Raw genomic sequence first — 14315 nt, forward strand, 5'->3', positions numbered from 1 at the left:
ACCAGACTTAAGTACAGAGATAAAACTTTGGAAATTAAGCTTATAATTTAAATGTAAGAAGAAATACAGTCTCATGTTTCCTCAAATTTGTATTATGATCAGACTACTTCTGCTATCTAAAAAGAGGAAATTCTGTAAAAAAAAATAAAGGGAATCATTTTAAATGAAAGGACAAAATCATCTCAATATATTAGTGTTATTATAACACAAAAGGACAAGGAAATGGAAGTAGATTGAAGAGAGTAATCTAAATCTGAAAGAATAACAGATCGTGATCTGTAACGTCCATCTCTGAGACAGGATAGACCCCTGAGATACTCCACTTGTCAAAGGTGTCAAGGTAAAGTACAACCAGCTAACCACAACCTTTGGAATCCAATCATACAGCCATTTTTCTGCATATGTACTTGTCCATCCATCTAGACTGCAGCATTCTAATTATGATACATGAGTTTTGTGGGAAACAGAATGGAAGCCTTGCTGATGCCAAGGTAAATGCTTTCTACTGCTCTCCTCCTTGTCTACAATCTACTTGTTTCATCATAAAAGACAAACAGGTTGGTGAGAGATGATTTAGCTTTCTTTGGTAGACCCACATTGACTTTGCTCAGTCACCTTCGCCTTCATATGGTCAGAACTTTTTCAAAAGGTCTTGCTGTATGATTTTCAAAGGGACAGAAGACAATCAGACAAGCTTATAATTCTTCCCCTTTTTTTTGACTACTTTGAGTATGGTTGCACCATTTGTCTTTCTGAAAGCATCACTGATCTCCATCAGTTTTCTTGATCTTTTGGACATGCAAGACTTTCATTACCATCCAATATATTTCATCAAGTAACAAGAACTTGCATGGAACAATTTCTCTCAAAGAAACCTTGACCTAATCCTCACGCATTACTGATAGTTTTCCTCCTTGAACTCTTTCCAAAAACACAGAGGTTTGGTGAAAGCTGAGGCAAATAAAGCATTGAGTATCCCAGCATTATCTGTCACTAAATCATCCACTCCGTTCAGTAACAGGCTACATTTTGCTTGTTCACCTTATTTTTGCTACTAATGGAGCAGCAGAAACTCTTGTTGTCCTTAATACTTCCTCCACGTCTCATTTCCAGTCGAGACTTGGCCTTCTTGACATCATTCCCTACAAGCCCCAGAAGTGATTCTAAATTCCTCCTTTTTATCCGGTTCCTACCTTTTACTCCCTGTTTAATTTCTTTTTGTATCCATTTCTATTATATATTTCCTGACAAGACAAATCCATCTCTTGATACTCTTGTACTTGAGTACTAGGATTACATGTTTTTATACTTGTGTGATGCTGTATGCAAATGCCTGCCACCTTTCTGGAGCTACTTTCACCTCCAAATCTTACTCCTATGGGATTCTCCCTATCAGTTTTCCAAACAAGTTAAAATCTGCACTCGTTTTTATTTGCTCTCCATTCTCACTTCCCTTGGTATCTTGAACTCCACTATTTCAGTCACTACAGGCAAAGGTTATGTTAATTACTGCATCCAAACCCAATTCTCACATCCAACTGTGTGTCACTCTCAGTTGGTTCATCCTGTATGAAGAAATGATATTCAACATCCTCCAGAATCTTCTTGACTGCATGCACCCCACCTTGTTATATTCCCAACAGATCTCCAGAAGGCTAAAGACTTCAGTGAGAAATAGTGTTTGTGATTCAGATACTCCCTCAAAGGCTTTTTTGGTTCCCTTGCACTGAATGGGTGGTTTCAAGTAATTTCACACCATGTTATCACCTTTACTATTTTTTCTGCTTGTCCATTTCTGCAAGTTACCCATCAGACTGGTATGTATCTGATTGAAAAGCTCTATAAATCTGAGATGATCCTTCACATAGAATGATATGCTCCCTCTGCCTGTCTTTCCTGAGAAACTCACATGTGTCCACCACAGCATTTCTGTAATGTAGAGTTGGATATCCCACCAAATCTATTTAATTTAAATGATGCAGTTTTGTAATTGAATACGGATTTAATTTCTCCTGCTTGTTTTTAGGCTGTATGCTGTTGTTCACATATTTACTTGAGGTATTTTTTCCAACTTTCTCTTGTTCTTGTCACCCTGCACCCTTTTTGTTTTGATCTTGTCCATCAGCCCACTTAAACATGGGTTGTCATCTCCCATCCGCATCATTCCTAGTTAAACAAACTCTTTCCATGTCCTCTTTCACAGCCAACAGTGCAGATGCATCCAGCTCATAATTTAAGAACTCTTCTTGTGTGTATACTCTAATGAAAATCTAGAATAATAATTAAGCTGCTATCAGTGAAATTTTTGACATGTGTGATACTCTCAACATCACATATTAATAGCATGAGACTGATAAAAAAAAGAACCTCAAAGTTAAGGATCATAAGCAGCATGGCTCTAAATCTTTCAATACAAATGATGTTACTCTACACTCTGAAATTAAATGTGTTTGCAAATATATTTTCTTTTCTTGACAGTATTAATTTAAATCTATAGTCAGATACTCCTGTTATATTAATAGCTCTAATTAAAGTAATAACTGTTATAACAGAATTCTTTTTTATACTATTTAGTAATCACAAACACAGTAATCTGTATTGTAGCCTATTTTTATTGTAACTATCAAATGTAAACAACTAATATCTTTAGTTTATAAATGAGAAAATCTAACTTGGAGGTGGCTTCTTTAGAAAACATACAAAGAAAAAATTCTGGACTAATAAACAAAGCTCTATCAGATTGTTTATAATCTAGATGCTACAAATATGCATAATTCAGACCTTCCTAGGAAAACACTGCATAAAATGAGAAAAAACAGATACAAACCTAATGAAACACCAGATTTAAAATGAAAACACAGTTTATTAAGGTGACATAAAAGTATCTTGATTTTTAAAAAATGATTATGCTTTACTACAGCTAGTTTTAAATGTTTTGTTTCAGAACATTTCTAATAAAGTCGAAAAACAGAAAGGCATTCAAATGATTTAGCACACAAACAAAAGTTAGGTGCTCAGAAAATCACCTTGTAGCATGCACATATATGAACAGATAGACATCAAACTGAAGATTCTAAAATTCTTACCCTCTACCTTCAGATGAAAAACTTGCTCAAAACTGCTGATTTATTGTTCAAGAAACAATACTTTCTGTACCCAGAAAGTCCTTAAAATTATTCTTAGTCTTCATTTTGCTTTTAATAATTTAAAATTCAATCATTATTGCGCAGCGATTATATGCAATTTTACATCCCATTAACCCTGCTTTGTTTTAATTATAAAGATCCTTTGTTAGATTCTTTTAAATGATCCAGTTTATAATTTCAGGTTATCCTAGGGAGCACTTTAATTCAGCTGCACATTCATCAACTGTTTATGTCTTGTTAATTGTTGACAGTTGCACAATTGCATTCCCTAGCTATGATTGATGAATTGCATTCACAAGTTTAGCTATTAAGTAGAATAAATATTTATAACAATTTCCAGTTAAAAGACTGTTATCTTTATCCCCAAAAGGATAAATTAAAAACGGATGGGCTGATTGCAAAGAGGAGCATTCTAGCAATGTGCACACACTTGTTCTAAGACATGTTTATGACAAAAGTATATGGAGAAACATGTGTCTAAGGGCAGTTTGATTAGACAGTCCTTTGATTGCATTTAAGTAACAGTTCTTAAATATTATCTCATTTTGAAGATGATCCACTGATACCTGAATACTTAATTGCTAAAAATATGCAGATGTGCTATTTGCTTTGAATGAGCATTTTATAAAGTGAGCAATCAGTAATATCTAGACTCATTAAGCAGGTTGAGAAACAAAAATTAGATTCTCTACTATTATCCAGAAACATAATATAATAATTCAATCTAACACTATGTAATATTTAGTGAATAATGTGCAGTATTTAACGCACTCTGATGAGTCCTATTGAGGTGTAAACTGAAATGGACATTTTTAGCAAAAAGAATTTCCAGTGAAAAGCCTACATTTCAAACTGCTATAACTGTAGCGTAACTTCAGTGCCTGTAGGGAGTCCAAGATATTACACCACCCAAAGACTGGGTATGTTTTCCAGTTTTTGAAATGAATGCATGGCTTAATCTCTGAAATACCAGCTAGATAAAAAAAAATCCTATAGCAAAGAAAAGATTTGATACTTCACTATTGGTAATGACATACTATCTGTAGAAGACAAACACATAAAACAACAAAATGGGCATACTGTGAAGTATACATTTATATATATTTCATCTGCTCTTATAAAGACATCTATGTTTGTATGGATTTAATTTACTGGCCAATAGACATGACACAGATTACACAGGTGGCTGCACTTGTCTTTGGCATTCCACTACCAGCTTGGCCATAGAGTCCCCACTGCTGCCCAGCTGGATGACTGGAAGTACTGACAAACATTACAAAACGTAGAAGATAAAAACACATATAGCATTAAAAGTACTAGAGGATTGATAATAAACTATCTTAACAATTTGCAAAAGCAAGGCAGATCTTACAAACATGATGTCTTGTGTTTTACAGGACTAAAATCAGACCAGAAATTCTAGATAAAATCCTCATGAAGTGATAGATAAAATCCTCAAGATGTGCATCTGTACAATAAATGCTGTGCTTCTAAAACAGATGGAGCAGCAGATGGGTTTACAGATTGGGCTCTCTGGACTGTCTGGATAAAACAACCTTGCTGCTCAGGAAAATGGTGGTTAAGTCAAATACATCCAAACATCTATACAGTTTATTTGGTTTCTACTTCCTTCTGCCAATAAACGAAAATTTAAGAATTTGTACATTTCTAAATTAAATATTTGCTATATAAAGTACCTTTACAATAGATCTCTTAATTAATATAGCCTTTTCACAATGTTTTTGGAACAGATGGTGAAGAAGTATTATCACCCAATGGAATAAATGCAAAATGGCTACTTTTTCAAAAGCTTTAAAATTAATTACCTTCCTTCATTGATGAGCTCAATAAATGCAAGTCCTGCATTCTTCTGAATAGAATTTTGCCATTCCTAAGAAGATAAAATATAACATGATCAAAACCCAAGTACTTTAAACCACATTTCTGAAGCTGACCCTGATACTCTCCTAAGGAATATGAATTTTGGCTGGACTTCTTAATCTAATGCTGCTCTTCTTAAGAATGATATGATCATTTAAAACATAAAATTTATTCTAATTTTCTAGTAAATTTTAGCTGGTAATCTTTTCTGTGTTATCCTTAAGCAACATTTAGTTTCCTTAACTTGGAAACACAGAAAAAAATTCTCACAAATCTTTTTTTTTCCATTCATACATTTTGCCTATTAGATGCAACAAAGCACAGAAGCATTAGTTTCTTCAGTTTGTTTCACTTTTACATCTTGTACATTTCATGTGAGGCAGAGAACAATCTGCATGCCATCCATCCATCCCTGATTTCAATCTTTGTCTTTTTCCCCATATCGATTAAATAATAATGTCATAATAACAGCATCAGATTTTAAAAGTCTTATACTTCTAACATCGATGTACAATATAAATCCTTGAAACTGATTTAAGCTATTTCACTGATAGTAAAATATAATAATTTCTACTTAATATACCTCTAGATTAAAGACAAAATACTCAATGCATCATAAACAGACTGTTTGACTTCTATGTTGTCAACTGATTTTGGTACTTCAAATGAGCCTTAATATAAACAATAATGGACAGAGAGAATTAGAGTTACAGAACTACTTTGCATTACCTTTATTTTTCCCAGGATGAAAAAGATCAGACAGAAGTTCCCAGTTCTTGCTACATGACATGGGCAGGAGAAATAGTTTTGGGCAGAATTATGAAATGTTCTCAAATAACTGTTGTGAAAACTAGCCTGTAATCAGCAGGGTGCTTCTTACTGATACCAGGAAAATTCACAGACCTTACCAAGTCAAGCATTTCAAAACAACAAAAAATAATAAATGAACATTCTCATACTCATGATGGGTTTTGTAAGAAGCAAGCTGTTAAAAAATCCATACAATGACCATACTCAGCCCATCACTGAACAAGTAATTGGGGAACACAGAGTACTAGCATTCAAGCCACTAGACTGAGATCTAGAAAATCATTGTAACAGTTCCTTTGTTCACTGGTGTTGATTTTGTTCTTTTCCAAAACCAGTGACTAAAGCAAGTCTAGTGATACAGTTTTTGAAAGAAATTAAGTCTCCCTGGTATAAAACAATTACTTCAAGAAACCAACTAGGAAAGGATTCAGCAGCCTGAACATAGGCACTTAGTGCCATTTTATTATGTTTGTTTATCCTGCCTACCTACATTTGCAAAAGGGGAAGGTTTTCTTGCAAGTCACATATTCCTGCTCAGTGTAAATGTCTCAGATACTGCATGACATGTAAACCAGCTAACAGGACTGCTGGTACCAAAAATGTCATGGGAAATGTATATAGTAGCAAATGAATTTCTCCCTCTGTCTCCATAGGTGAAAAATCTCATTGATCCATGCTGAAAATGCGTGAAACATGCCCAAATTTCTACCAGAAACTCATGGAAGAAATAATACTACACAGCCATAAAATACAGGATTTATGGTTTCATGCATTCCTTCACTATGAACTCGACATATATTCCAAGACTCTTTAAACTACAAATAAGGGATTATTTGTGGATTATTATTATTATTACTACAATTTCCTCTCAATTTTAAGCAGAATTTAGTTTAACAAATTCATGATCCTGGGATTTGAATTTCTACTTTTGAGTGGGGAACCTGGTTTTCTTTTTACCAGTTTCTTTTCAAAAGATCCACTAAAACATCTAGAAATGCTAAGAAACTTAAAGTTGCTTTTGCAACACCAGTTCAGATCACTGCATGCACTTTAAGTATGAAAATAAAGACTTGAAGCTATATGCTTAAATAGTGTCAAATGAAAAAAAAAAATCCAATTATTGTCTTCATATGCTACAAGACATTTAATTAAAATACTGTCCGCTGTGGTTACATTCTAAATATTTTATATTATGCAAACATATACTGAAGATCTCAAAAATGTCCTAAGTGATTAGAATATTGATAACTCCTATCCATCAGGAGGAGCTTGGACTCCTCCCTTCCTCTGATACTGAAGTTTCCTGGTTCACTGTTGGACAAGATGGCCTTTAAATGTCTTCTCCAATTCTAAGGATTCTATGATTTTATGATTCTAAAAACATCACTGCATCCAGAAAGTGCCTGTACATATTTCCTGATAGAAGTTTCAGGATGAATACAGTTACAAAAAATATCCATGTATAGGATGAGAAGAGATGAAAAAAATACTGGGATGACACTAAAAAGTTCAAACTTCTAGACAACAAACCATAACACAGTGTACCTACTACTTAAAATTCAAGCTTCTTTGAAACTGAGATTTCCTTATTTTCTGGTATTCTTACTATTTTTACTTTTGAATGTTTTTTCCTCATCCTATTTCTTTAAAGCTTTGAAATCCCCACTACACCAAAAAGAACCAATTTTTCAGTTTATATAATCCTCCTTTCCAAATCAGCCTCTGCTTGCAATCACTTTTTTGACTCATAATATTAGAAATTTACTTTACAAAATTATTATTCTTTTAATAATAATGAAAATCAAATGATGAATCTGACACATGATTTAATGAATAAATTCATAAAAATAAATAATGATTCTCAGAGTTTTAAAAATCTATATCTCACTGTTTCCAATTTCTTCAAAAAAGTCTAAAATCTCTTCCAATTTTGCATGTTTCTGCACAAACTACAATTACTGACTACACAGATGTCCAATGTAATAATCATCCTACAGGATCGATACTCTCAATCAGTTTCAACTTCTTTGGAATTTTCACTTCTTGATGCACTTAAATAATCACAGTACTTTTTTTTGTCTTTTTGTCACACTGAATATTTATTAAATGTTCTAGTCTAAGATATCAATAACCCACTTGATATCTCAGTTCTTCAATTAATGAATTTCCATTGCTACTTTTTGACAATTTAGTTATATTGATTCTCTTTGAAGAATCTTCTCTATTGATCTCTGAACAGTTGTATGTTTGGAGAAAAGTTTTGTATTGAGCTGTAGAAGGGCTACCTTCTATCAGAGCGCTGAAGTGGAAATTTTTAAAAAATGTGTTTGCAATTCACAACATGAATGTAATTTACCTTGAGTTTGAACTCCATGTAGAAGTTGCCTCCTAAAGTCACAAATAACTCACTTTATGTCATCCAAGCAAGAAATGTTCAGAGGAAACATTACAAGACTGAAGGAAATGTTTCTTTATTGCAGAAAAAATATGCCCATTAAAAGTATGTATGAGCAGAAAAGCTGATTGATTCCCAGATATAGCCCCATAAAGTTTAGAGTAGCTTGTGCAGTTTTAAGATCATAAGACTGTCCTTCCCACTGCTGGAAGAATTGAGCTAAAGATATTGGAGACCGAAAACTTTCTATTATTATTTGGAATGAAAAAGAGAACTAAGAGTTAAGATCTAGGAATTTTATTGCCCATAATCTTCTCCCTTACTAACATAAATACTGCTAATAGATTATTAAAAAAAAATATGTATTTTTAGTCTACTCTTTCAAGTAAATTTGGAATCAATTTTAGGATTTTATGATGGTCATCTTTTTAAAAATGACTATTTCCCACAATAAGAAAGATACAGAATGACTGATGAACATCCCTCTGGAAGGCAAATCATTGAATATTGGAATCCACTGGGCTTCAGGCCAAATCTCAGAAAAAAAAAGGAATATGGAACTTTCACAATACAATTTATGTGAATATGACTTTAAAAATGAGAAAAAAATTATAGAATGTTTTAGACTTCTCCTTCAGAAGACTCATTTTCCTTTTATTTTCTTGACTTGGAGTAATGTATAGTAATCTTTCTTTTTTTCTTGAGTATACACAGACCTACTGCCCTTCAAATCACTTGTGGTAATCACTCAATTTATCTTGAAAATTAAGTCAAATTTTCCCAGAGGAACATTTCATTGGTACCTTAGAAGAAAAGAGAAAAAAAACCTCTAGCACAAAAAAACATTTACATTCTCCAAACAATACTAGAGAAATGACCAAATTTATTCAGATGTTACAGTAATAACCTTAACTGCTGTGTAGAAATTCTGCCTATATCCCAAAGCAGATGTATATTTATGTGTTAGAAAATACACACATCCAAAGTTTTTAGAGTTTATTTCATAACTGGAAAAATATATCTTCCTTTAAGACATTTAAAGATTATTAACAATTTATGTTAGTGTTTGGCTAATTGTGCTAAAACCCAGTCCAGGCACTGATATTAAAGGCAGATAATTAATCTGATAGAACATGGGGGATTGGGTTTAATCTGAAAGAGGGGAGATGTAGGTTGGATGTTAGGAAGAAATCCATTACTCAGAGCCAGTGAGACACTGGCACAGCTGCCCAGAGAGGCTGTGGGTGCCTCATCCTTGGAGGCGCTCAAGGCTAGGTTGGATGGGGCCCTGGGCAGCCTGATCTGCTGGTAGGCACTGCCCATGACATGGGGTTGGGGCTGGGTGGGCTTTAAGGCCCCTGCAACCTAAGCCAGTGATTCTATGGTTCTATGAATCTGAAGTTTTCCAAAACTTCAATAAATAGAAGACTTTTTGATTTACAGAAAACTGCTCCTTAGTTTGCCTCCATACAAAAAGACACCCAACGAACTGTATCTGGTGATATTCACCTATAATAAGTTCTTGTACTTCTCTCTCAGACCTTTAAGAAATACCAGCTGATGCTTTCTGACTTTCTAGCTGTTTTCCTCTTATATACCTAAGATCCATATAAATTGTAGATAACTTGATAGTCAGGGGAAGACGCCAAGATGTATGGGAAAATGAAGAAAGTAATTCTTAAAATTTTCTGATTCAGCCTGTTTTACCATCTATCCAGAAGAGGTTCAGATCAGCATCTCACTGATGTGTAATAAATGTACGTTTAAATGTTTTGTTACAAAAAATATTCTGATGAGGATGGGCTAGAGAAATTAACAGAAGTTTTGTGATCATTCAGATGTAAATAATAATAAGAAGAGATTCTGTTTGTTACTGAAGGCAAAACACAGAATTAGCTTTCTGGGTGTACTGGGATCTGGAGAGGCACCTCACAGAATAGTCAAGTAAGATTTCCTTTCAAGATGGAAAGAATGGTTTCCACTTGAATGTTAGATTATCAGAAGCAGATGGTCATGAAGACCAAGATTGGGTTGGAAGACATTCCACACATGGACAACAAATTAATACAGGAAAATTATTTGACACTCCTTTAGCTTAAAAAGACAATGCAAGATGTTCATCTTTTGAATAACTTCCAGAATCTACGAAGCAAGTGAGAAACATTAAGCAAAAAACAAAAATCATTTAACTTCTGGATCAAAAGAAAATATAAATGATAAATAAGTTTTTTATTTTCTGTACCAAAGATACAAAGATTCCATTGTATTACTTAGAATTCATTTCTGATTTTGGAAATTACATTCAATATGTACGTTGACATATTTTATGTAGGCCGTGTTCTGGATTATGAAGAGCCCCAAGTCAACACTTGAATATAAATACACGTTCAAATTGTGCCATTTTTGAGATTGGACAATGACATAGTAATAATTTTTCTTTCTCACTGGACATTTATATAATGACAGTAAGTACCAACTTTAGCTAAGTGTTGTAATTGATTTTAGATTTGAGTTTGCAGTAAATAGTTAGAAACTGTCACTTTGAAGTTACATGCCTGGCTATGGCTATTTTTAGAAATCTTTCTATACTTTGTACCATGTGTAAAATCTCTGCCTTTTTCTTTTTTTCTTTTCTTTTTTTTTTTTTTTCTATTACCTTGATTTCTCTCCCACCAAATGCCATAATTCCTTTGTTTTATCTTTACATTTACTTAAAGAAATTAATGATTGTCCTGATTCTTTTCAGATAGCCTTCATTATGTATGAGGGCTGCTTTGAAAGTAATGCCTCCTATTTTATGATGCCAGTCCACTATGTCAGAGGCAGATGTTGGTGGTACGGTAGCAGAGGTTGAACCTTCCCACCAAAATCCATTACCTTTTGTTGCCGTGTGACAAATGGCAGCAAAGGGACAATCTGATAGAAAGGTCAATGTCAGATTGAATGTGGAGCAAAGCTGTGTCACTGAATTCTTCCTTGAGAAAAAAATGACACCCACTGACATGTCTTGGTGCTTGCTGAACATTTGTGGAGACCAAAACGGATGTGAGCACACTGAGGCGGTGGGTGGCACGTTTCAGCAGTAGTGACAGCGGGTCACCTCCACTGTTGCAGATTTCTATGAACACAGTGTGCAGACTGGTAGATACATCGCTGCTGAAAATGCATAGCAAATGGTGGTGACTATGTTGAAAAATAGTGTTTTGTAGTTCAGAATATGTTCTATCAAATAGTGTTATTGTGCTCTGTTGTAGTTTCCATGGAAATAAATAGGAGACATTACTTTCAGAGCAATCTAAGTACTTGTAATCAATCCTGCAAACATCTAAGCATATACCCAAAGTAATCAAATAAATTATAATTAGTTAATTTATGTTATCAGATGAAATTAATCATATGCTCAAATATTTAAAGGACTGAAGCCTTTGGGAGACAAGATATGTTAGCCACTTGCTAGGAGTTGTTGCTTTTAAGGCTATTCTAGATACAACAAATTAAAACTATTTCATCCAGAGCTACTTTTAATTTTGGTCTATAACTGATGTGACTGTTTCTACCACTGTGTGTAATGGTGTAAAGAAGCAAACAGGAACATGAAACCACGTATGGAGAACATACGGTTCCTCCAGCAGTGTGTGTCAGGCAAGACAGAAGACCAAGCTGAATACTGAAACAGCAGCCACTGAGTATGATTCCACTAGATGCAGAGATCTGAATTTAGAGCTTTCTGCCATGATGACATGGGTAATGTTTTCTCACTCCTTTGTGGTCCCAGATTAGCAATCCTGAAAACTTGTCTTTGAATAGTTCTGGTGGGTTTTGGATAAGAACCTCAGCTTAACCTACTAAACCAGGAAGCAAAAGTCTGAATACTTTTCCGATGTTTCAGCAACACAGTCTTACAAATGTCACTGGTACAAAATAGGATAAGCAGAGAGGAAGATGCAGAACAAAAGCAGTGTAACAGATCCAAAACTTCCTAATTTTTTTTTTTACTTTTTTTTTTTTTTTTTTTTTTTTCCCCTGTTTTTCAAGATATACTGGAACAAAGCTGAATTTCTGTCTGTCTGTATTTCTATGTATAGAGATGCACATAGACATTCTTCCCTTCTACAGCAAATTTCAATTCAGGTTTTTGCAGTGATACAATATGAGATGTTGTTCTCCTTCTAGTTGCACTGGTAAAACTACAGACAGTGAATAATCCACCAGGACAAATGGGTAAAGATGGCCAAAAAATGAAACAGTCCATTTTTTTTTTTTTCATAGTAGGAAAAACAAATACACCTCCATAGGAATTTGCATAACCAGCCTTAATTTCAAGTTGCACTCCACACATCCTAAGTAGATTAAGCTTCAGGTTCACTGTTCTTTAGATTTAAGAGAAGCAATTACTATTTAACTTCTCGTTAATTTTCCTACCAATGCTAGTGTAAAAAAGACAAATAGCAAACACAGATAAGAGTTATCACTTATTAAACAAAAGTTAATCCTGATTGCCCTAGCGATCGGGAAAGGATTGATTTTGCTCCTTGGTTTCTGTGTCAGGCAGCTGACAGTCTCTGAAGTCCAAGAGATATACCATCCCATGAGGCAGGATGCACATGTAGATCTGCTACAGCTTTTGGTACTGAAATCTCTTCAGTGCCTGGTTGATGGGTCTTGCCTATATTAATAAGAATTAAACTTATCACCTTTTTTTTTTTTTTTTTTTTTTTTTTTCCTTGACAATTACAGCAACAGCTAAAGCTCTCATTGCCCTCCCTCCACACTTCACCCCACTTTGTCACTTTATTGTTGTGTTGGCTGTAATGTAGCATACAACCAATATGTTTAACATGCATCAAACTGCTGGAAAATGTTTTATGGGCTGTGCTGCATGGGAGAAGATCCTCCAAAGATCTTTTCTGATTAAGTATGTACTGAATATCTGCCAGTCATATGGAGAGACAGACTGGATTCAACCCAAGCAGCTTCTGACTTCCCAGGTTAAAGACTAAACCATGTGAACAGACACAACTCATAAATGAGGATCACACTGTTACATAAAGCTTGAAAAGCTTAGTTGAAGCCCAGTTTACCCATTAATTATATACTGGAGTTTTCAAGTTATGGATATACTCTTGATATGGTTTGCTTTCTTTAAGAGACTTTCAGTTGGATATTTTTTCATAAAAGCAAACTATGTACAGAATCTGCATACTGTGTAATTATAAGAAAAGGACTGTGTGCTATCATTTACTTGAAAATCTCCTAACAGATTTTAATTAAAGAATATACTTAACTAAGAAATGCTTTCTCTCCCCTCCCCCAAAGAATTTTTCTAGTAAGAGCCAATTTACAATGGATAGCATCTACAAGAAACATTTTGCCTCAACATTGTCTTTCAGAAGCAGATTATTCTTACTCTAGTTTTGATATTTCCTTTGAAGGCTCCTGAAGTATGATCTCAATCAAATTTCTAATGCAGTGGGAGGAGAAATCAATAGAACGAATGTTGCATTGAAAACTATTAAATCCTGAAATTGGTCAGAAATCTGAATAGATTCTAGAACTACAAGTGACAGCATTTTTTCCTAGAGCAACCATTCATGTTACAGTGTTCTGCTTTTAGAAAGATGAAGTAGTAGGTGCCTTGAGCACATTCTGTTTAAGAAAATAATTTTCGCTTGCTCTTAGATAAGGTACAGAAAAATGCCAGTGGGATGAGATGAGACTATCTTCTGGGTCAACATCATTCACGTTCTGCAGAAGCTACATCTCCAAAAGAGAAAGAGTTGCAAAAGATCTGGAAGTAATTAGGAACTATTATGCTATTTGGGCTAAAAATAAATACCAATAATAAAATGAATGAAATTTAAATCTGATGCAAGATGGAACAACACTGCAAAGGTTTTGTTGTCATTGTTGTTGTTGTTGTTGTTTTAATGTATAGTTTATTGAAGAAATCTACCTCTTCAAAGTAACACAGCTGTGACATTCTCAGCTAAGCTGAAGGAACAAAGACCAGCTAATCAAGCACAGATCTTGTCAAATGTAACACATCTTCATCCGTTTTATGTTAAAATAGACTAAATCCAAAT

At 34.2% G+C, this 14315-nt stretch overlaps 1 protein-coding gene across 5 annotated transcripts in view; it reads right to left on the minus strand.

Annotated features, from left to right (window-relative positions):
* NBEA (neurobeachin) overlaps window positions 1-14315 on the minus strand; it is a 472765-nt gene that overhangs the window by 237732 nt on the left and 220718 nt on the right. For all 5 annotated transcript variants that reach the window (XM_090133132.1, XM_090133143.1, XM_090133133.1 and 2 more), the window contains one exon: window positions 4973-5037. In XM_090133132.1, coding sequence (XP_089989258.1) covers window positions 4973-5037 — 65 coding nt within the window. The remainder of the gene's footprint in view (window positions 1-4972; window positions 5038-14315) is intronic.

Source organism: Phasianus colchicus, chromosome 1 (genome assembly GCF_987193195.1).
Source record: "Phasianus colchicus chromosome 1, bPhaCol1.hap1.1, whole genome shotgun sequence".
NCBI classification, from domain to species: domain Eukaryota; kingdom Metazoa; phylum Chordata; class Aves; order Galliformes; family Phasianidae; genus Phasianus; species Phasianus colchicus.